Genomic DNA, 23,258 nt, shown 5'->3' on the forward strand with positions numbered 1-23,258 from the left:
AAAATGAAAAAATTCCCAGAAATTCCATGATGTGACATCATATTGATACCCACATTGTTCATCAGAAGGACAAGAATCTTTAAATCCACCAGACAGACCTCTGCCAGTTGCATTAATGGAGGAACTGGTAGGAGTACTATGTTATCATCCCCTGTGTGGACCAGAAGGGGATGCGATACTCACTTTGTCAGTGGATTTCACATGTATTTTATTGACTGCAAAGGAATGGTGAGACTCTGGAATCTTGAAAAAAGAAAAGGAGTACTTGTGGCACCTTAGAGACTAACCAATTTATTTGAGCATGAGCTTTCGTGAGCTACAGCTCACTTCATCGGATGCATACCGTGGAAACTGCAGCAGACCTTATATACACACAGAGAATATGAAACAATACCTCCTCCCAGCCCACTGTCCTGCTGGTAATAGCTTATCTAAAGTGATCATCAGGTTGGGCCATTTCCAGCACAAATCCAGGTTTTCTCACCCTCCACCCCCCCACACAAATTCACTCTCCTGCTTGGGTTCCATTGCAGACTTTGGACAGAAGCATGTGCTATGACTCTTCTACCTATTCCACCTTGTGTCCCATTTTGTCTAACCTATCCCTACCCCAGTCCTGTCTCTTTCCCACCCCTGGATCATCATACAAGTCCCACTCTTTTTGCCTAATTAATCCAAATCTTTACTCTGCAGGCTTTGCATCCCAGCCCCATTCCCCTTGCCCCATCATACTTAGTCTTCCACTCTGGGCTCTCCTTCCAAGGCCCAGTCTCCCACAGTAACTGCATGTCTCGCCATCCTCCTAGTCTCCTTGTCCAGCTACAACCAGCTACCCCGTCCTGGCTCCTTGTCCAATCTGTCTCTCCTCTTCTCCTTCAGCTTCCAGTCATGCCCCCCCAAGCCTCAGTTTCCCCTTTTCCTGGCTCCTTGTTCCAATCACTCCCTAATTACAGCCATTAGTTTCAAAATTCGGGAAAGACCCAACTCAGGAAGCTGCTTTGCTGCCTGAAACTGAAAGTTGAACAATGATGCATTGGGGGCCCCTGTTAACATTCTGTCACCACTAAATTGAATGGAAAGCAGATCTCCAGATACTGCTAAATCATCCTGGTCAAAGATGTCTCATCCCAGAGGCTCAACAAAATACTTCTGAAAAGCAAATGTTTTGACTTTGGCATGGATTAGATGGCACCAAAAGACATGCATTAAAAAAAAAAATCTAGAGGACATTGCCTCCAGTCTCGCCTACAAGAACTTCATCCCTGCTTCTGATTACACACATTGAACATTACACTGTAGTAATAGATACTTGGAACAGTTCCCATAAAAAATAATGGTAATGGTTTGTAATGTAATGCAAACTGCAGCTTGCTTATCAAATGGTGTTGTCTCTTTTCTTGGTTATGGTTATTTAAGTAAATAATTTGTTTCATATTGGAAACAAAATGAATAAAATCCACCACTCTGTACCCTTGGCACACATGCTAACGGGGAGGAGGGTGAGATTTTGTGGGAGCCCCTTTCTGAAATATGCCAAAAACTCCAAATATCACGGGATCTGAGGAATGGAGGCCACAAGTGAAGGCCAATAGTCAGTTATTTCCCTGTCAGTTATTTCCCTTCAGAGCAAATGATGCATTAGTTAATATACTGTACAGTACATGGAAACTGCTATACATGGACACACTATCATTGCCTCGAGCAAAGAAAAAGCACAGATGTCTGAAATTGCATCATTTTCCTTATTATGACAATATCTTTCTTGTGTCATTACCATAGGTCTCTGCTCCTACACTAGAACATCTAGCTGGTGTTCCAGTCAGTGTCTCCTGCATGGCTTGCTATTTCTCTTCCCTCTGTGTAATCCTAGCTCCCCAGCTCTGCATCATATCCTGACTACTATCTCTGTCTAGTATTGACTTCTCTTTCTTTATCTCTTTAGTGTTCTATTGCTCATCCTGTAACATGCCTCACACCATATTACCCCAGCATTTCCTAAGCTTACTCTGAAACCAGTATTTCTTTGTTTGATTTTCCACCCCATCCTAGAATATCATTCTTGCAGATCCTACAAATATTCCTCTAATGTTCCCATTGTGTATTTTTCATACTTCATTCCCTATATTTATCCCAGCCATATCACATCACCATTCATGAATAGTCTGATGAATTACTAAATTAAATGAACGACTGATTCAAATACCAACATGTGGCTACCAATGTAAAATATGCTCATAAAAGTAAGAATCTTATTGATTACTGTATATTCCAAGACATGACAAAAGAGATAAACAATTATACTTAACGAACTTCTTAACTATAAAAAAAGAGGGAAGAAAAGTTCTTTAGGTTAGACCAAGATTCATCCTTCCTATAAAGAAAAGAAGTTTGCTTGGTGTTTATTGTAAAGCATTACTATAAAAAAAAGAAGTATGAAAAACAAAATCTGTAAACAGAGAGATTAAATTTGTAAACAGAGATTAAATTAAAATATGCTATGCCAAATGTTACCGCCAACTCTTCCTATGGTTTTAAAAAGATTCAGTAAAAACAGTTTAGCTGCTTCCAAGAACAAGTTTAGGGAAACACATGTTGTTTTCCGAATGATAATGTATACTGGGACTAAGTGGGACTTTCCCTACAATTGTTCTTCCTACAGAGGAACAATTATTCACTACAGAACTCTGATCTGATATTAGCACCATGCATTCTATAGGAAAAAAGTACATTATGAAGTAATTAAAAATTATCTTAATAGATCTGCACAAGGAGGATGAATGAAGGTTACATGAAGCCTTAATTATGGCTGTTCCTAATTTATGAGTAAGGCTCAGATTTTGTCATGGATATTTTTAGTAAAAATCACAGACAGGTCAAGGGCAATAAACAAAAATTCATGATTGCCCTTGACCTGTCCGTGATTTTTACTAAAAATATCCATGACACAATGGGGAGGGAGGAGGGTCGAGCACTCACAGTGCTTGAGCCACTGTGGATGTGCCCCTCGCCGCCTGTCCCAGATTGGCAGCTGTGGGGGGCTTCTGCCACCTGCAGCAAGTGAGAGCTCCAGGGTCACCCTGCCACCCTTGGCAGCTAAGAGCTCTGGTGTCCCCCCATGCCCGCGGGGACTGGGAGCTCTGGGGTCTCCCTGCTGCTGGTGGCTAGGAGCTACTGGTGGCCCGCCACCAGCAGGGGCTGAGAGCTGCACGGATGCCTGCTGACAGCTCCAGCCCTGGGGCACAAAATATCACGGAGGTCTCTAGAAGTCACAGATTCTGTGACTTCCGTGACTACCTCCATGATATAATCACAGCCTTACTTATGAGTGTTTGACTTCGTAATTTTAGCCTTTTTCAAGGGAGTTTATTTTTATACAATAGATACGTATGTTGCTTAGGTACCATGGAGTCTGACATTATAGAAATAGAACAGACAGACAGACAGACAGGTATTTTGTAATACTGATGGTCACAAAAAGATCTGTATTTGTATTTTACAAACAAACACTTAAAAAAAACCCCTCACAGCCATGCCAATAAATTTAAAAGTTATTGAGAGAGGCTGGCCATTCTCCTCCTGAATTGCATAGTATTACCATATCATGTGGAATCTTATTGTGTCATTAACCACATGGCTGTTGGATAACAAATACAGCCAAATGTGCATCATAAAAGTTTCCTAAATTACTGAACTTTATGATGCAGAAAATAAGGACTCTAGCCATAGAAGAAGCCACCCTAGGTCTACTTCTTACTGATAGGGGCAAATTGATTCAGGAAAAAAAATAGTAGGGAAGCAGGGAACCAATGGCTTGAAGCTATTTGTATTCAGCATAGTAAAGAACGAATTAACAAATTGTAGCAATTTAAGAGTATCAGATTTCACAAAAAACATTTAAGAAGTGAGGGGCAAGACCATAGAACCATGGCTAGCCAGAATTTTGGTAATATTTTTAACAACACGCTTACCATTGTTTAGCATCAGCATCACAGTTGCAGTAGTATTTGGCATCAGTACAATTGCGTTCAATGCCACAGGCACATTTCTGAATGCCAGGTCCAGAGCCACCCCAATAATAGTGCTTCTCATTGGCTTTTCCAACCCACCAGGTGTATGGATTCCCATCTGCAAACAACAAGAATGGAGGGTTAGATGCATCAAAGGTGATGGGGTCCACAATGCCTCACAGCTGAATACATTGTCTAATATGTAAGTGGTGTTAATAACACATAGCTGGAAAGTCATTTCACACAGCTGGAAAAGCAACATATCCATCATAAATGAACAGACATTCCACTGCAATTTAAAGGACACTGTCAGATTAAAACCACATTTTTATCTGTACCCATACCACCTTCTATTATACAACAGGAAACTTTTAAAATCTATTTTGCTTTTTGCTGTTTATGCTCTGTTTTTATTGTATAAACTAAGAACAGTTTAACAGGCTGGAAGGGTTCACGTCAATCTCAAATTCCAGTTCTTATGCATTAGACAGATGATGCAATGTCTGGGCTACAGCTACTGTAGGGGAATATGTATTTGTTTTTGTTTTGTTTTAAAAATAACACCTCACTGGAAACTAATTTGTTTTCACTGGAAAATAAACACCTACACCATCCATAATGACAGGTTTCAGAGTAGCAGCCGTGTTAGTCTGTATTTGCAAAAAGAAAAGGAGGACTTGTGGCACCTTAGAGACTAACAAATTTATTTGAGCATAAGCTTTCCGATGAAGTGAGCTGTAGCTCATAAAAGCTTACGCTCAAATAAATTTGTTAGTCTCTAAGGTGCCACGAGTACTCCTTTTCTTTTTACACCATCCAGTGACTACTTAGCCAAAAACAAATTTTAAATAGGTGTTCCTGGACTCCTGTTAAGACACAAATCAGTTAAAAAGTTAGTCTTTGCAAGGAGATCTCAACTTTCCACAGCTTTTCCATTGCATAGACCCTGTCCTGTGATATATTTATACTACTTGGCACAAAGTCTGTAACCTTAAATTTTCCCATATTACTGTACATTTCCACATAATATTGCTGGACAACCGAACCCATTACTCTTAGATGAAGAGAACCCTATTTTCTGTACTGAAAAGTATTCTTAGCAGAGATGACCCTGTTTAAAGCCCCAGTTTGGCAAAATACTTAAGTATGTACTTTAAAGCATGTGAATAATTCTATAGAGTTCAGAGAGTTCCAGCCACTGATTTCATCCAAGCTACAACAGTATCATAGAACTTGGTTTACATAACTACTACTTAAGAAAAATATTCCTCCCAGTAATGTACCATAAATAATATATTCCACTTAAATGAAATGAGGCCACTTCTAAATATTTTACTTATTAAGCTTTTCAAAAGTAAAATCCTCCTTAATGTTCCATGCAGTTTTTCTTCTTAGAAATAAAACTGAAAGGTTTTAATCATTTAATTGTTGTGCTTTGCACACGTTCATGTACAAGCTGAAACTGCATCCATAACCCTAAAAACATTCACCGGACAATGTAATTCCATCCTCCACACTGTAAATCTTCTTCTATCCTCCAGACGTGTTAAAAGTAAACCACACTGAGCCCCAGAGAGGACTAAATTCTGTGACAGGAGAGCAACCAAATAAAATCCCTCCTCAAAATAAAATCACTCTATTTAATGCTTTTGAATTGTTAAACATAATACAAGAGTCCCACTATTGAATATACAGTAATGTGAAAAAGCAGTAATCACCTAGGGCTTTATGATTGTTATGCTGCACAGCATAGTCACTCCGAACTTCACAGCAACAGTAATGGATATGGTAATAGACTGACTCCATTCTAGGATCTAAATTGGTCATTTTAGCTTCTGTGACTTGATTATCATTGAAAGATATTAAAAATGCTGAGGGTTATAGAGGGATATGTTGTGTGACTATTTTAGCATCATTTCAAAGCTGCTATAAAAATGTCTAGGATATGAGGTTACATTGCTTTGGCTTGCAAAAAGTTTATTTAACCAGAGAGATTTTACAGGTAAATGTGTTTTCCACCAGTTTATGTTTTAATTATTTTAATTAATGCAGCATCTAGATACAGCAATTTGGCCATTTGGAAATTATATCATAATTTTGCCATATTTGAGGACAGCTTGTAATTTAAGTACCATATTATGAATGCTTTAGTATTAGCTGTTCTGTGAATGAAACAGAGCTCTGCTTGTTCACACCTTTCAGATACAGCAAAACCACATGCTCCTCATTATCAGCACTTCAGTAGGAAACTAGCTTGCCAATTAGAGTACTAAAAGGAAAGAAAATTACCTAATTTTTTCAAAAGAGAGTGAGGATTCAAAAATTCAGAAACAAGCAGACTTATTTAAAATAGGAAAAAAGGAAATGGCCGAATAGATGAAAGCAAAAGTAGCACTTAAAAACGATAATGATGGGTGCAATAGAAAACCAGAAGATAGAATGGAGGAATGACGTGTGCTACAATTCTTTTAATGATAGCTGGTATTAAGTTTTAAATCTAGAACATGTTTGGAAACTTGGACAGAGTAGTTTTTCAGAGTTATTGACTTCCAAGCAGCTATTCTGATTTACAGATAATTTGGCCCAGTCTGTATGCAGCTGTCTGTTGTAATGATTATCATTTTGTCTCTGACATTTACCTTTTAAAACTTCCTAAATAAATTGATAAAAAATTAAAGACTTTTGCCTTATGCAGAAACACATCTGTATTCAGGAAAGCACTTATACACATGCTTAAGTCCCACTGAAGTCAATAGGCTCTGGTCTGTTATTTAGAGGGCATTCCAATTCCCCACCCCCATGTGCATATTTTGCAGTCAGCATCACGGATTCCTGAAGACAAACGCTGCTTTTTAGAGTACTAGTAAGATGTACCTCCCCTTGCATTTCCCTTGTCATCGCCTAAACCATTCTGGCCTGTGCCAGCCAAATGAATCTTGTCCCATTCCACCCCACTACTGCAAAAGAAGTGAGGTTAAGCTTTTGCCCATAGTTTTGATGAGATCCTTCAGGATGAAAGATGCCATACTCATGTAGGATATTAATACACAGAGTATAACAAATGTATCAGGTACTGTATGTACCAAGAGGCTAAACAGGGTAAAAGGGAAAAATAGAAGGGAAGGGGGAAAGAACAAGGGAAGATTAATCATGGGACAAATCATTATTTTTATTGCCAGATGGCAGCAACTCTACCTTTAGAAGTAGGACCATTCTTCTCCTCAACCAGCCCCATCCGATTTTGTATTGGTATAATCATCCATTCAGGATGTGTGTACACTCTCATTTTACAGTGCATTTATTTCTATTTAGGGAGAGAGGTTTATGTGCGAATGGGAAAGGAACCAGCTAAACAACTGATGTAGTGAACTCCAAAAAGAAGGATGATCAAGTCATCAGGGGAAATTGTTCTAAATATCAGAATATTTCATAATCTCTTATTATGCTAAAGATATTAATGTAGTTGGGATGAGTTTTAAAAGCCATGCACTTTTGTTAACCCTCCCCCTCCCACCAAAAAACAAAAAAACAAAACAAAACCCAACCTCAGGGGAAGAAGCCATGTATAATAATACATTCTTTATGTCAAATATATTATTATACTAGGCATCACCAGGTAGCACAGTTACACAGTCTTCAAAGTTATTTTTCTTAGTGTGCAAGCAAGTTTTGACTCTTAGGAAGACATGCTGTATTTGTTGTCAGTTTTGGGTTGTGCCAGGTTTGTGAGGAAGCAGCTTCAGGAGAGAAAGAGCTGGGTAAGGAGCAGGAGAGTTTACTCTCTGCCTTGAGCTCTGATTAGTGTCAATTCTTCAGAAGCAGAGTTGCTTCCTGGGAACGGGGCTTCGGTGCTGGGCTGAGATTCCTAGAATGGCCCTCTGTGCCGCTTGACCATTTCATTTCAGGATTGGTGTGTATATATACATGCAAATAAAGCAAGGTACACTTAGATTACACCCTGACTCCACCTCGCTGATTTCCACTACACTGGAAAGTCATCTTGCAAGTCCCCAGACATCGGCTGCAGAAGAGCAATACTGGTGTCAGGATGGGCTACTGGTGTTGGAAGAATGGGCAAAAGTATCATGTCTTTGAGGCAGCGCAACAGCCTCAGATGTACGGAAGTGCGGGTAGTTGCATCTTGTAGCAACAGTACTGACTTCAACAGTGAAAGGAAAAAGCTGGTTCTACATAAGGATGGCTATAAATGTTTGGCCGGAGCACCAGGCTTGAACCACATTTTTTAAAGATTCAGATCTCTCATTTAATTTCCGCACATTTGCTGGTTATGCTGCTAGGCCCAGCACCTCAGGATGGACTTTGGTGAAAATGAATTGAACATTTTAATGCTTAGTTAAATCAAACTTTAACTCTAACCTAATTTTTTGAGGTTTTCCGCCTTAATAATCCTAGGTTTTTAAAGCAGCTGGCTACGAGGGTTTTCTTTTAGAGACAGTGTACCTTCTCAAACAAGAGATTCAGGCAAGGAGAATAGACTTTGGGAGCCTCTTAATATTCCCACAGATCTTGAGTATCATAAAAAAAAGCCATTCCTTGCTCATCTGATAAATATATCTTCTTGTGAACCATTTCATTTAATATGAAAACATTCTCACCAAAGCTAATATAGTATGAACAGAACTCATAACGGTCAATAATATATTTATTTCTGACAGAAGAATAGTCTTATAACGTATGACTTTCACATGAACACTTTGTATTCTATTGAACATTTAATAGAACTCATTATTTCTAAATACCATTGATTAATAAAAATGTGATTAACTTTAACATTTTAGGGCCATTGTTTCAAAAGTGATTAGCATCCATGTTTGGGGCTGCATTTTTGAGAGATCTCAGGTTCCTAAATGTGAGCTATCTCATGCAACCAGATATTCAAAAGATCTCAGCACCCAGCTCTGAGAACGTAACCCTAAGAGTACTGATGGCTATACTGATCCTAAATGACCTGTGTTCCACAACACCAATAATTAATTAAGCTTTCTTCTAACCCTGCAAAGAGCCTCAACAAAACACTGCCTACCACCTCCTCTCCCCTCTGCCATTGGTGCATCTCCTGACTACCATCTACTTTGGCCCCTTGCCAGTTCTGTTCCCAAAACAAATGGCTATATGGTCACAGTGAGATAACCTGTGTCCTTGCTGAGGTGAGACAAGCTGAAACTTGCTCAGAGAAAAGAATTCCCAAGTCTTTCTGCCTGTAGATTCCAGAAACCTTCTCAGATCCCTTGTAGACTCCCTCTAGAAGGACCTTAAAATCACAGCACCCGACTTTCAGACCTGCTGAGCACCTGCAAGTCCAATTAAAGTCAATGGCACAGCACCTCTGAAAAAAGAGGACTATTGAAAACTTTGCAGCTAGAGCCCATCTCTAATTACTACACTTCCTTGAGTCTCCACAAACAATTAAGAATTAATTTACTAAGCTGGATCCCTTTGTTCTAAACACAACAGGAACAGCTGCTTGCTGTGAGTTCATTACAGAACAGCTCCAACTATCAGCTTGCATGTTAAAAAACTCAGTAATAAATACCAGGGAACAAACAACTGTTACACTAACCAACACATAATCCATACACCTCTAACTCCTTGTTAGAAAGGTCTCTTCTGTTCAATTCTGTGTAAACCGAAAAGCATAAAACAACAGGAGATACACTGCCTGCCTAATCTTTGTTATGGGCAAGGTAAGACCAAAGATGTCCTCCTAAAATATTCGCAGTACCACATAGGTGTAACTTTTACAGCACATTGTCTTCATTGAAGCAAATAGTTTATTGTACATCTTACATTACATAGGACAACATGGGGATTAAACAGGAACTGTGCGTGGTTGGGTGGGGGGGGCAGTGGGAATTCCATTTGTTTTAGTGGAAACGTGTATGTAAGGGCAGGTAGAATTCTGCCAATGTGCGTGTGTAACATTCTTAGAGTACCTTCCATATTATGTTATTGGCTTTGTGTGAAACTATAGTATGACATACACTAATTTTATCCTCTACCTTTTTGGTTTTCAGCCATGGCCTGAACTGTGTGTGTGTGTGTGTGTGTGTGTGTACATGTGCACATGTGCGTGCATGCACATGAGAGGATGACCATGGTATAGCTGTAGTTCCAGGAGAAATTCTGGCTGACTCAGCCAGAATTCTTGTTGGGGAGCAGAATGTTGGTGGAATAATTGTCACTGTTTGAAAGGGTACAACGTGCCAGTTTGATTCCGTGCTTCCAAACATAGAGGGTGCTTGGGCCATGGCCCTACTCTCACCTACCCCCTCTTTACTGCCCTTTTGGTGTGTCTGCGACCCTAAATCCATGTAGGTCCAATCAATCTGGACTATAATGTGCACACTGTTTGTCCCTCAGCTGTTACTGCTATCTGAGAATTTACCAGTTGTCAAACACATTGGTTTGAGGATGATGAGAATCTCGCAGGTTAAATAAACACACACATTTCAATTAAGTCTTTTCTGAATAGGCAAATTACCTCTCAAAGTTTCAGTGCATGACCAATGAAATTTGCATTATGTACACACTGCAGATGTAGTTAATTTTATGCTTATTTTATTTTACTTCAGTTTATTGACATTCTGATGGCCAGCCCCTGTGATACATGGAAGCAACAATGCCATGCTGATGGGACACTTAGTAGGATTACTGCCCCTGCCTAATGTCATGAGAGTGGTAGCACAAGAGAATGCAGCTGCTGACTGGCCTCACAATGGGAAAAGATCAAAAACTGAAAATACTTCTCTGTAGGCAGATTCTGCTCTTATTTGCACAGGTGCGAATCATAGATTCATAGATACTAAGGTCAGAAGGGACCATTATGATCATCTAGTCTGACCTCCTGCACAACGCAGGCCACAGAATCTCACCCACCCACTCCTGCAAAAAACCTTACCTATGTCTGAGCTATTGAAGTCCTCAAATCGTGGTTTAAAGACTTCAAGGAACAGAAAATCCTCCAGCAAGTGACCCGTGCCCCATGCTAGAGGAAGGCGTAAAACCTCCAGGGCCTCTTCCAATCTGCCCTGGAGGAAAATTCCTTCCCGACCCCAAATATGGCGATCAGCTAAACCCTGAGCATATGGGCAAGATTCACCAGCCAGGTACTACAGAAAATTCTTTCCTGGGTAACTCAGATCCCACCCCATCTAACATCCCATTACAGGCCATTAGGCCTATTTACCATGAATATTTAAAGATCAATTAATTACCAAAATCATGTTATCCCATCATACCATCTCCTCCATAAACTTATCGAGTTTAATCTTAAAGCCAGATAGATCTTTTGCCCCCACTACTTCCCTTGGAAGGCTATTCCAAAACTTCACTCCTCTGATGGTTAGAAACCTTGGTCTAATTTCTAGTCTAAAACTTCCTGGTGGCCAGTTTATATCCATTTGTTCTTGTGTCCACATTGGTACTGAGCTTAAATAATTCCTCTCCCTCTCTGGTATTTATCCCTCTGATATATTTATAGAGAGCAATCATATCTCCCCTCAACCTTCTTTTAGTTAGGCTAAACAAGCCAAGCTCCTTGAGTCTCCTTTCATAAGACAAGTTTTCCATTCCTCGGATCATCTTAGTAGCCCTTCTCTGTACCTGTTCCAGTTTGAATTCATCCTTCTTAAAGATGGGAGACCAGAACTGCACACAGTATTCCAGGTGAGGTCTCACCAGTGCCTTGTATAATGGTACTAAAACCTCCTTATTCCTACTGGAAATACCTCTCCTGATGCTTCTCAAGACCGCATTAGCTTTTTTCACAGCCATATCACAGTGGCGGCTCATAGTCATCCTATGATCAACCAATACTCCAAGGTCCTTCTCCTCCTCCGTTACTTCTAATTGATGTGTCCCTAGCTTATAACTAAAATTCTTGTTATTAATCCCTAAATGCATGACCTTACACTTCTCACTATTCAATTTCATCCTATTACTATTACTCCAGCTTACAAGGTCATCCAGATCCTCCTGTATGATATCCCAGTCCTTCTGTAAATTGGCAATACCTCCCAACTTTGTATCATCCGCAAACTTTATTAGCACACTCCCACTTTTTGTGCCGAGGTCAGTAATAAGAAGATTAAATAAGATTGGTCCCAAAACTGATCTTTGAGGAATCCACTGGTATACTCCCTCCAGCCTGACTGTTCACCTTTCAGTAGGACCTGTTATAGTCTCCCCTTTAACCAGTTCTTTATCCACCTTTCAGTGTTCATATTGATCCCCATCTTTTCCAATTTAACCAATAATTCCCCATGTGGCACGGTATCAAACGCCTTACTGAAATCTAGGTAAATTAGATCCACTGTGTTTCCTTTGTCTAAAAGATCTGTTACTTTCTCAAAGAACGAGATCAGATTGGTTTGGCACGATCTACCTTTTGTAAAACCATGTTGTATTTTGTCCCATTTACCATTGACTTCAATGTTCTTAACTACTTTCTCCTTCAATTTTTTTTCCAAGACCTTGCATGCTACAGATGTCAAACTAACAGGCCTGTAGTTACCCGGATCACTTTTTTCCCCTTTCTTAAAAATAGGAACTATGTTAGCAATTCTCCAATCATACGGTACAACTCCTGAGTTTACAGATTCATTAAAAATTCTTGCTAATGGGCTTGCAATTTCGGGTGCCAATTCCTTTAATATTCTTGGATGAAGATTATCTGGGCCCCCCAATTTAGTCCCATTAAGCAGTTCGAGTTTCGCTTCTACGTCAGATATGGTAATATCTGCCTCCATATCCTCATTCCCATTTGTCATGCTACCATTATCCCTAAGATCCTCTTTGGCCTTATTAAAGACTGAGGCAAAGTATTTGTTTAGATATTGGGCCATGCCTAGATTATCCTTAACCTCCCCTCCATCCTCAGTGCTTAGCGGTCCCACCTCTTCTTTCTTTGTTTTCTTCTTATTTATATGGCTATAGAACCTTTTACTATTGGTTTTAATTCCCTTTGCAAGGTCCAACTCTACTTGACTTTTAGCCTGTCTCACTTTATCCCTACATGTTCTGACCTCAATAAGGTAGCTTTCCTTGCTGATCCCTCCCATCTTCCACTCCCTGTATGCTTTCTGCTTTTTCTTAATCACCTCTCTGAGATACTTGCTCGTCCAACTTGCCCGTCTACAACTCTTGCCTATGAATTTGTTCCCCTTTCTTGGGATGCAGGCTTCTGATAGCTTCTGCAGCTTTGATTTAAAGTAATCCCAGGCCTCCTCTACCTTTAGATCCATAAGTTCTTCAGTCCAATCCACTTCCCTAACTAATTTCCTTAATTTTTGAAAGTCAGCCCTTTTGAAATCAAAAACCGTAGTTGCAGATTTATTTTTGTTAATCCTTCCGTTCAGTTTGAACTGAATTAGCTCATGATCACTTGAACCAAGATTATCCCCTACAACCATTTCTTCTATGAGGTCCTCACTACTCACCAAAACCAAATCTAAAATGGCATCCCCTCTAGTCTGTTCAGCAACTACTTAATGAAGGAATCCATCAGCTATCGCATCTAGGAAAATCTGAGCCCTATTATTATTATTACTAGCACTTGTCCTCCAATCTATGTTTGGGAAGTTAAAGTCTCCCATGATCACGCAGTTTCCATTAGTATTTACTTTCTTAAAAACATTAAAAAGGGCTCTATCCATATCCAAATTAGATCCCGGCGGTCTATAGCACATCCCAAGCACTATCCCAGGGGAGGCTCTAATAGTTTTCTTCCCCAATGTGATTTTTGCCCAGACGGACTCTGTCTTATCCATTCCATCGCTTCTTATTTCTATACATTCTACCTCATCCTAGGTAGCGTCAGTGATTTCAAATGATTGACAATAATCAGTGGAGTTATTTGGATTTACACTGATATAACTGAAAGAAGAATCTGGTGCTAAATGATCGGTTTTGCAGTTTTCCATAAAAATACCAGTTCATGGAGTGCAAAAAAAAGATATATATATTACACAGAGAGTGAGAGAGTATTTTCAGTTCTTTGGTATATAATGATCTATATATGATTTGTAAGGAACCTTGGGACAGGTTTTTCTTGTTAGCAGGCTGTGATGGGTTTTGAGATTCAGTTCTCCTTCTTGTTCTGTCTTTCTTTTTTTTTTTCTTTTTTTTGGTACTGCATGAGTGAATATGATGTGAAGTATTAAAGAGAATACATTCTTTTGTTTCTGTCTTAGTTTGTTAATCACTACAGAATTCTTTCCTTAAGGCCAACTAGGAAAAGGACAAATAGCAAATGCATAAGCCTATGCAAAAACTAATACTGATGGTAGCCAGATCACTAATGGCTAGAAGAGCCAGATTTAGCCAAGGCCAGCTGGAGACGCAAATGAAGCAAGCTGGCAAATGAGAACCTGAGGCACAGGATAACCCGCCCCCACACCCCCATAGAAACCACAGGCAAATGAAGATAACTAGGGACATTTGGTTTCGAGCTAGCTAATGAGACTAACAGTATTATGGGTTAATATCCTTATGCTGTTATTTATGGTAACCTTTGTTGTCAGGGTATTGTTTATTTTTGGTTTCTTTCCCCATGGTGGAAAGGTCTAATCAATTCTATTTTCCTTTACCGTCACTGAGCTGGAGCATCCTTTTTTTATAAGCTGACCCAGGCACTTGTTTTTTGTGACAATTGTATTTATTTATAAATGCTGTATACGTGTGTGAAGAGGAGTAGAGGAATCAGTGTAGTTCACTATGCAGTATAGGTGGGTCTCAGGATTCCTGAAGGCCAGCTCCAAAGGGACTTCTGGCATATCGCTTTGAACCAAGATCTGGGGTTCTGGTCAATGACAGTGTATCCACTTCCACTCCATGACTTGCGGAAAGGATTCCTCCAATCATCCTTCACTGAACCCCCTGGCAGGAAACCTGGCAAGTATGGCTTGGTGCACAAAAGAGTGGGAGAACTGATTTAGACCTAAATCCTATTGTCTATATCTGATACCATCTGGTAAAGACAGGGAAGAGAGAAATCTGTTCATGTGCTTGAGGAATACAAATCTCTACTCAGTGTTGACAGTCAGCCCTCAATTTGATGACCACTGCAGAACAACAAACATGTGCAAAGTGTTCCATTACCCCATTACATTTGCCCGCTTATTTTTCAGAGGCTGTTTTTGAGGCAAATATTTTTAAATCTCCATAATATATGGTTTCAAAAATGCTATTTCATGCTGATCCTGAAGAAGAAAAGCAGCAAATGCAAAATTTCATACTAGCCATCAGACATTTGATTTAAGTGCGCTTTTCACTAAGCTAAACACCACTTCTCTCAGTTCCCTGAACAAACTTGTGAACAAAGATGGATTGCTGTATTTTCTTTACAGGACCACATCTGCTCTTGTTTAAAATTCCCTTGGCTCCATTCAAACAAACATCTATTCTTCTTTCAGAATTAGCAAGCTATTAAAAAAAATAAAAGCAGGAGGGAGAATTGTCACATTGGAATGGTGACTAGCTGCAGCTCAGGAAAAGCGTTCTTGACAGCTTCATTTTGCTGTCAGAAAGATTCACTCTTTGGCCCAGAGTCTGAAAAGCCAGTACAGCGCAAATGATTTCTCCCTCATCAAGACTCACATTCTAAACTGCAGCAATACTAACCAAACCTGCCTTGTTATTTTTCTCAGAGATCACAGTCCCAGTGGCGATATTTAGCTGGAAAAAGCAGCTATCAGATGTTCTTGTACGGTGCAGTTTGCTGGTTTCTAAAGTGAACACATTGCACAATCACCACAGTCACAACTATACCTAGCAATGTAGCAAATTTTAGGTGCTGTAAATTACTGCTTACTGTAAAATCTCTGGATCTGAGGACAAAGGACCGTCTCCACTCAAGTAAATTCTCAGGAAAAAAAACAAAAAAAACCCACAGTGCTTGCAATAAATAAGTGGTATTCAAGATGTTTCAAATGGGTAAACAAAACCCGGGGTATGGAGGAGATAGAAAAAGTAATTTTCAAGAAAACTTAAAGTTGTGAGTGATGTTGAACCAATAAAGCTGGTGGAAACAATATTAAAATAAAAATTGAAACAGATGTCAGAAATGTGGTAAGGATTTTTCTTTTGGAGAATTATCACCTCCACTTTGGATGAGGAGAGAGGAAGAACCAATCACATATTCACAAACTGACCTCGTTTCTAACAATTTTTTTTAATCTACACCCCTAAACAAACTAGAAAAGGAAAAAAAATATGGGAAATCTTGCAATAGACCTGGGAATAATAAAAGGAGAGTGAGGAGCTTGCCCAAGCAGGATGTATAGAGTTAGTATGTGGGTGAAGGAGAGATGCGGATCTGTCAGAGCCCTTAAAAGTGGATGGAAATACTAGTACAACCACAAATAAGTCGACAGAAAAGCAAAACATCCACCAGTTTTCTAGATCAGGTTTAAAAGCTTGCATGAAGAAAAATAAAGAATCCTGTATTCTAAAAACTCTTTAATATGCCTCAAAGTATACAAAATAGTCCTGGAATTTTAACTTTCAGAAAGAACACCAAATAGAAAGAGCAACTTGTTAAAATATCCCCAATGTATACATCTCAGATAAATACATTCAAGGCATTCTATAGACCCACTGGAAGGATTTGTGGAGTTGTGCCTGCAAAGAATATATGAGATCTACCTTGCATCATACAGGACTTCTTGCTGCTGTTAGTGTGGTGAATGATGTTGGCACATTTTATGGTCATCTATATTTGTGCCTGCACAAGTTAAAAATATAACTTTGCAGGTCTATGAAACAAGACCAATATTACCTGGCTATTTTAAATGAATGTAAAAAAAAAAAAACTGCACCACCTTCTTTTTAATAGCAAGGGAGTGTGGTGGGATGTTTTCTGTAGTGATAAACTGTTTCTCTGCTACGGGGATCCATAGGGAGGCTTTCTGAAGGTGTGATTGTTCAGAACAACAATGATCAATCTTGCATCATAAAGGCCTACAAGCTTGGATAGTGTATAAAGCATTGACTGTATAATAAATGTAAATTACAATACCAAATTCAGTGCAATAAATATTCAGGCTGGCATTTCAATATATTATATTTATACAGTACTAATCCAAAGCAAAAGCTGTGCAAAAGAGTTCCGTAAATGGTAAGTAGCGTTACACAAATACTCTGAAATTCTAGTTAGACACTTCCAAAAGTGGGATGCTGTCAAGGTTCCTCCCCCACTCTGAACTCTAGGGTACAGATGTGGGGACCTGCATGAAAAACCTCCTAAGCTTATCTTTACCAGCTTAGGTCAAAATTTCCCCAAGGTACAAAATATTCCACCCGTTGTCCTTGGACTGGCCGCTACCACCACCAAACTAATACTGGTTACTGGGGAAGAGCTGTTTGGACACGTCCTTCCCCCCAAAATACTTCCCAAAACCTTGCACCCCACTTCCTGGACAAGGTTTGGTAAAAAGCCTCACCAATTTGCCTAGGTGACTACAGACCCAGACCCTTGGATCTTAAGAACAATGAACAATCCTCCCAACACTTGCACCCCCCCTTTCCTGGGAAATGTTGGATAAAAAGCCTCACCAATTTGCATAGGTGACCACAGACGCAAACCCTTGGATCTGAGAACAATGAAAAAGCATTCAGTTTTCTTACAAGAAGACTTTTAATAAAAATAGAAGTAAATAGAAATAAAGAAATCCCCCCTGTAAAATCAGGATGGTAGATATCTTACAGGGTAATTAGATTCAAAAACATAGAGAACCCCTCTAGGCAAAACCTTAAGTTACAAAAAGGATACACAGACAGAAATAGTTATTCTATTCAGCACAATTCTTTTCTCAGCCATTTAAAGAAATCATAATCTAACACATACCTAGCTAGATTACTTACTAAAAGTTCTAAGACTCCATTCCTGTTCTGTCCCTGGCCAAGACGACTACAGACAGACACAGACCCTTTGTTTCTCTCCCTCCTCCCAGCTTTTGAAAGTATCTTGTCTCCTCATTGGTCATTTTGGTCAGGTGCCAGCGAGGTTACCTTTAGCTTCTTAACCCTTTACTGGTGAGAGGAGCTTTCCCCTGGCCAGGAGGGATTTCCAAGGGGTTTACCCTTCCCTTTATATTTATGACAGATGCTATGAATCACATCTTCGGACAAATTCCTTAGCTATTAAAAGATTATGAAAAAGGTGCAACTTGTCTTTACTTTCATTTAAAACAGACCGATAATCTAGGTGCTCTTGTTTCATAGACCTGCAAATTTATATTTTTAATTTGTGAGGACAGGACTATGCATAATCTTGTTAAATGACCACAAATGCACCCACATCATCGGCTAGTTTAACAGCATCATGAATTTCACTAAAAGTGGCAGAGAGTCCTGTGGCACCTTATACACTAACAGACGTATTGGAGCATAAGCTTTCATGGGTGAATACCAACTTCGTCGGATGCAGGATTTCACTGAAATCTCCATCGTCTCATGAGCTGCTTCCAGGTACTTATGTGTTATTCTCCATTGTACTTGCCTGACACTTTGCTGGTCCCTTCAGAGGTTCTCTCAGATTCGCCAATGGCAAATTTAGCTAGGGAAGCTCACTGGGCATCATGTCTGCCATTGACTGCACAATAGTGGGATCAATAAAGATTAAAGTCAGAGGTCCAAAACCAGCTGTTAAGCAGTGGCTATTCACAAAGGAAACGTGAATGAATAACACTCACAGGCATGTTCTTTTGTCAGTATGCATTTTACCCTTCACTTGCTGAAATCCAAACCTTTTCACTTCAGGAAGTTTTGTCCTTCCCCTATTAGTCCAACAAAGCTCAGGTCTGATGACCGTCACAGCATGCTATAAAGCTAATCTCATCTCTTAGGTCTTTATGGTGGAATGGGGTAATAGGAAATCAGATTTTGGTGACATTGAGCAATATGAATTGCGCAGAGCTGCACAATACCAGAATACTTTTAAATTAATAAATCTACTGACATCTGCAACTGATCTGTCAGAAAAGTAGCTCCCCAGAGCTTTTGTTACAGAGCTCTTAGCTCTCACATAGGTGTCATCCCATCCTTCCCCCACTGTTTCATTTTTTCCCTCACTTTCAGCTCACTCTGTTGGGTGGAATTAATCTTGCAAGTCTGTCTAGAGTGTGCATATAGCCCTCATGGCCATGCTAAGTGGATGCCGTTAGCTGGCAGATCTTTCTGTGACTCTGTGTGTTTAACTCCATGTAATTGTTGTGTCCCCAGGGACTTTTCATTGCTGTAAATTCATATAGCTTTCCTGGACTCTAGTTTTCTATAATGTAACTTTCTTGACTCTGCTCAACGTCTAAGAAATGGGTACTAAAGTATTTTTAAAATCCTTTTGAGGAAATAGTTATTTTCTCTTTCTTGGATAGTTGTGCTATAAAAAAATACAGCAACTTAATGCCCACTAATATCAGACATTTAACTTGTAATCTATTCTGCACAGATGTTTCCATGTACATATTTTTTTAGAAATATGCTGAATTTAGGGTGAATATCAGAGACAAATTCCCTTTGCCTGGGTCATCTAAAACAATCTTTGAATCAGACGCACTTGCTATTGTATCCCCAGAATTATTCTTGCCATCAAAATAAGTTACATTATGTCACATAATATCATAAAATGATACAAGATGAGGGTCAATTTTTTAATATTTTGGATTGGCTACCCAAAATTAATGTGTGATTGGGTATTCCATCTCAAAATCATGTGGACTGCGTGGCTTCTGCAGGAAGATGACTTTTCATGTGAAAGATATGATCTTGACCGAGGCAGATCTGCTAAATGATTTTAGTTCTCTGGAAAGTTACCAGAGTGAGAGCTATGTAAGATTTAATTCTTTTGTTCATTCTCAAAACAGACACAATATGCATAGCAATAGTGCGAGTTTCCAAACTCGCAGTTACAGGCCACTTAGAAACCTGTTGGCTTAGCAGGACTATAGCCATATTAGTCTGCCTTAATCCTCTCACACATTTATAAAATGGCAGCTTTGATATCCGTCACATAATATGCTTAATAAACTTTTATTTTCTCACACTGGTTGCCTGATGTGACAACAATATCCTGGAAGAAAAACCTCTACTCTAATTGACTCCAATTCAGTCTGTCTGTTAAAACTGCCAACAAGGGTGACAATGATTGTAACGGATTTGGCAATATGGACACAAGAGGAACTACAACTAACAATTCATTTTACAAAGGCCACACAACAGACATCAACAGGGAGAGTCTGGACTACCAGCCTGGACTGAATTTGAAGCTAGAAGTGGAAGGCTCAATATTTCCTTACCGAGACTTTCCTTATTGTTGTTTAATCTAAGATGCCCCCAATTTAATATCTCAGAGCACATGCAGATAGTTTTAAAAAGATATATAAAGAGAGAGAACCATTCCCTGGAACAAACTACAACCCCCCTCCAGGCAAAAGACTGAGAAAAGAGATGTTGGTCACTGACACCACCTGAGATTCCAGAGCAGATGAAATCCAAAAGCAACACTACACTGTGAACCTATTAGATGTGTTATAAATAAAGTGCACCAACAGTGACAGCTGCCTTCCCATCTCAGAGCAATCATACCTCTTACCCACAACCATCACCTTGACCTTACCCAGAATGACTTGTAACTGCTTTCTCTCCTCCCTATTCCAAACTTAGTCAGGCATTGGGAAAGCAAAGACAATGAACCATCTGGTCTGATAGTAATGACAGTCATGAATCCTGCTTATTGATGGCCCTACAGGCCAAACTGCCTCATACTATTCCTCACTTGGCTCACATATTTGTTGAACAAAAAAATGTTCAGGGAGCTGCACCACAGAAAAGAGATTGTTAGGCACACGCTGTCCAAAGAACAGTCCCTAGCACCTCTCAGAAAGGAAAGAATAGAATAACTAATGAGCAATGCAGCCTATCCCAAATAGGCATTGTGGCAGTTCAATAAAAGTGTGGATGGCACAGAAGGCTGGTCCAAGTGATTAGATCTTAGGACATCCAGGTTTAGTTTCCTGCTGTGTCACAAACTGCCTCAGTTCCCTGTGTGTAAAATGGGGCTATTAGTTCTCATCTGCCTCACGGGGGTGATGTTCTGACATATACATTACAAAGTGTGAGGTGCTCAGATACTCTGGTGATGGGGTCCGTATAAGTGTCTGAAAGAGAGACAGTTATGAAAAGCCTGCTGATAGATCTAGTAGCATGTGTATTTGTCTTTTGCTCTTGTTAGGTCACAAACCAACGTAACTACTGCCGTCTCTGCCAAACCACACTGAAAACCCCACTAACAAGTACTGAGAAAATAGGAGGATTCTGGAGGGCTCCAAAGTTGTCATGTCATCACATTTCTCAAAAGGTTTTCCCCAAAAGGTAAGATTAGAAGCTGTTTGAGAATTGTTTTTATGACCGAACAACAACTTGCTTAAGGCACAATGACATCCTCTCCTGCCACAGGGATGTATTAACAACCTCAGCCTCTCCATTTGCTCTTACTAGCCATGTGAGAAGAGCATCCACCCTGCCTGTTGGAAGATTAAGTTCCTTAAGAACATCCAGTAACTTATTGGGAAAAATTGCTCTAAATCATATAAGCTTTTGTTGCTTTTGTGTCATCCACACACAGGTATAACCCTAGGCTACCATCTGGGCTGAATCCTACTTATTTTGCCTTTAAAGTATACAGAAAATTCATTCCAATGCAGCAGATTTCTTTTTTTCATCAGAGACAACCAGGATTCCTTTTGATTAGCATACCTAGATTTACACCACCCACTGCTCCACCACTTTTCAGAGTGGGCATGCCAGAAGTGGGAAAGGGTAGAACAGGGCAGATGGCACAGTGCCAGTGCAAACTAGGGGCAGCTGAGAATCTGGTTCAATAATGGGTATATTCATTTTAAAGAGAAAGAGGGAGAAAAGTGGTAAGAATCAGTAAGCGAGTAAAAATAGTTAGCATCAGAATGAAACAATTTTCAGTTATGTCTGAGAAGCAACCATTACTGTAGTGGTTTAGGGGAACACAACCTGCCACTTCATATATACTCCAGCACAAACAGCTCAGTCAGATACCTCACCTGCCAGGTTCCACCACTACATTCCTTTGAACAGGCAAGAGCTTCATTTGAGGTGATCTCGAGAGTGTCAATTCTTGGGGCAGAGTTCCGTCCTGGAAACCAGACATTGGTGCTTTGGCTGAGATTTCCCGAAAAGCGGAATTGCTTGCGAGCTGTTTGTGACCACCTCTGTTCAAGGACTGGTGTATATAGTGTAAACTTAACATGAGGCGCTAAGAATAATACCCAGCCTCCATGTCACTGATTTCTCCTCCCATGGGAAGCTGACCTGAAAGGCACTGGACATCTGCTACTGCTCAGCAGGGGGGTTGCACTGCAGTTGATCATTTCTGCCCTGATCAACAAAATCAATGTCAATACCTTAATTAGTGAGAAATGGAGAAAATAACCACCCTACCCCTTTAAGCAATGAGGAATTTGTCTGGCTGGTTGAATGGAGGGAGCAGTGCTTTATGGCTTTGGGGGTGGGGAAGGAGAGAGGAAAACTGCTGCAAAAGGGGACAAGAGGCCAGTGTGGTGACGCTGATTCATCCCTTGGGAACTGGATGGGCAGAAGAGTTTAAAAGGGGCAGCCCTGTGCATGAAGCCCCCTTTTACATGGAGCAGGATGGGGCAGCACCCACCTCCCTCTCCTTGAGGTGGTGAAATACCAGTTTGGTCAAGACCTGCATTGCGCTAGCCACCCCTTTTTTCCCTTACCACCAGATTGGCCTAGCTGCAGTACGGATTTTTTCGCCTTCCCCACAGCGGGTTCAGGAAGAGCTCTGTTCATGCATGGCATGAAGGGCAGTAAGCCGTATGCCACAACTCATTATATAAGTGTGCAGCAGATGTCCAGTGCAGGTACTCTATAGGGAAGGTATACAGTGACCATATAAATGGCTTAGAAAAGGACTTAAGAAGGAGGTGTTCATTAAAGGAACAGAAGCGGGGGGAGGGGTATTGCGGACTCCTATGATTGGTATGGCTGGGAGCCAATCCCCCTTTCTCATAGCCCATCTTAACCCTCCTACGAGGGGTGGTGGATGGTAAGGTCCCAGCAATGGATGGGCTGGGGGGACCTGGATGGAAAAAAGAGGGGGAGTTGGCGGAAGCCCCCTGAGTAATTATGAAATGAACATGGGGTTACCTGCACTGTACACTTTTATCTGCTGGGTAG

At 40.1% G+C, this 23,258-nt stretch overlaps 1 protein-coding gene across 14 annotated transcripts in view; it reads right to left on the bottom strand.

Annotated features, from left to right (window-relative positions):
- The window catches only part of CNTNAP2 (contactin associated protein 2), a 1,665,145-nt gene that overhangs the window by 293,534 nt on the left and 1,348,353 nt on the right, over positions 1 to 23,258 (bottom strand). For all 14 annotated transcript variants that reach the window (XM_073332778.1, XM_073332790.1, XM_073332779.1 and 11 more), the window contains exon 14: positions 3,969 to 4,125. In XM_073332778.1, the coding sequence (XP_073188879.1) occupies positions 3,969 to 4,125 (157 nt within the window). The remainder of the gene's footprint in view (positions 1 to 3,968; positions 4,126 to 23,258) is intronic.

The sequence above is a fragment of the Lepidochelys kempii genome, chromosome 2 (assembly GCF_965140265.1).
Source record: "Lepidochelys kempii isolate rLepKem1 chromosome 2, rLepKem1.hap2, whole genome shotgun sequence".
Classification (NCBI taxonomy): Eukaryota; Metazoa; Chordata; order Testudines; family Cheloniidae; genus Lepidochelys; species Lepidochelys kempii.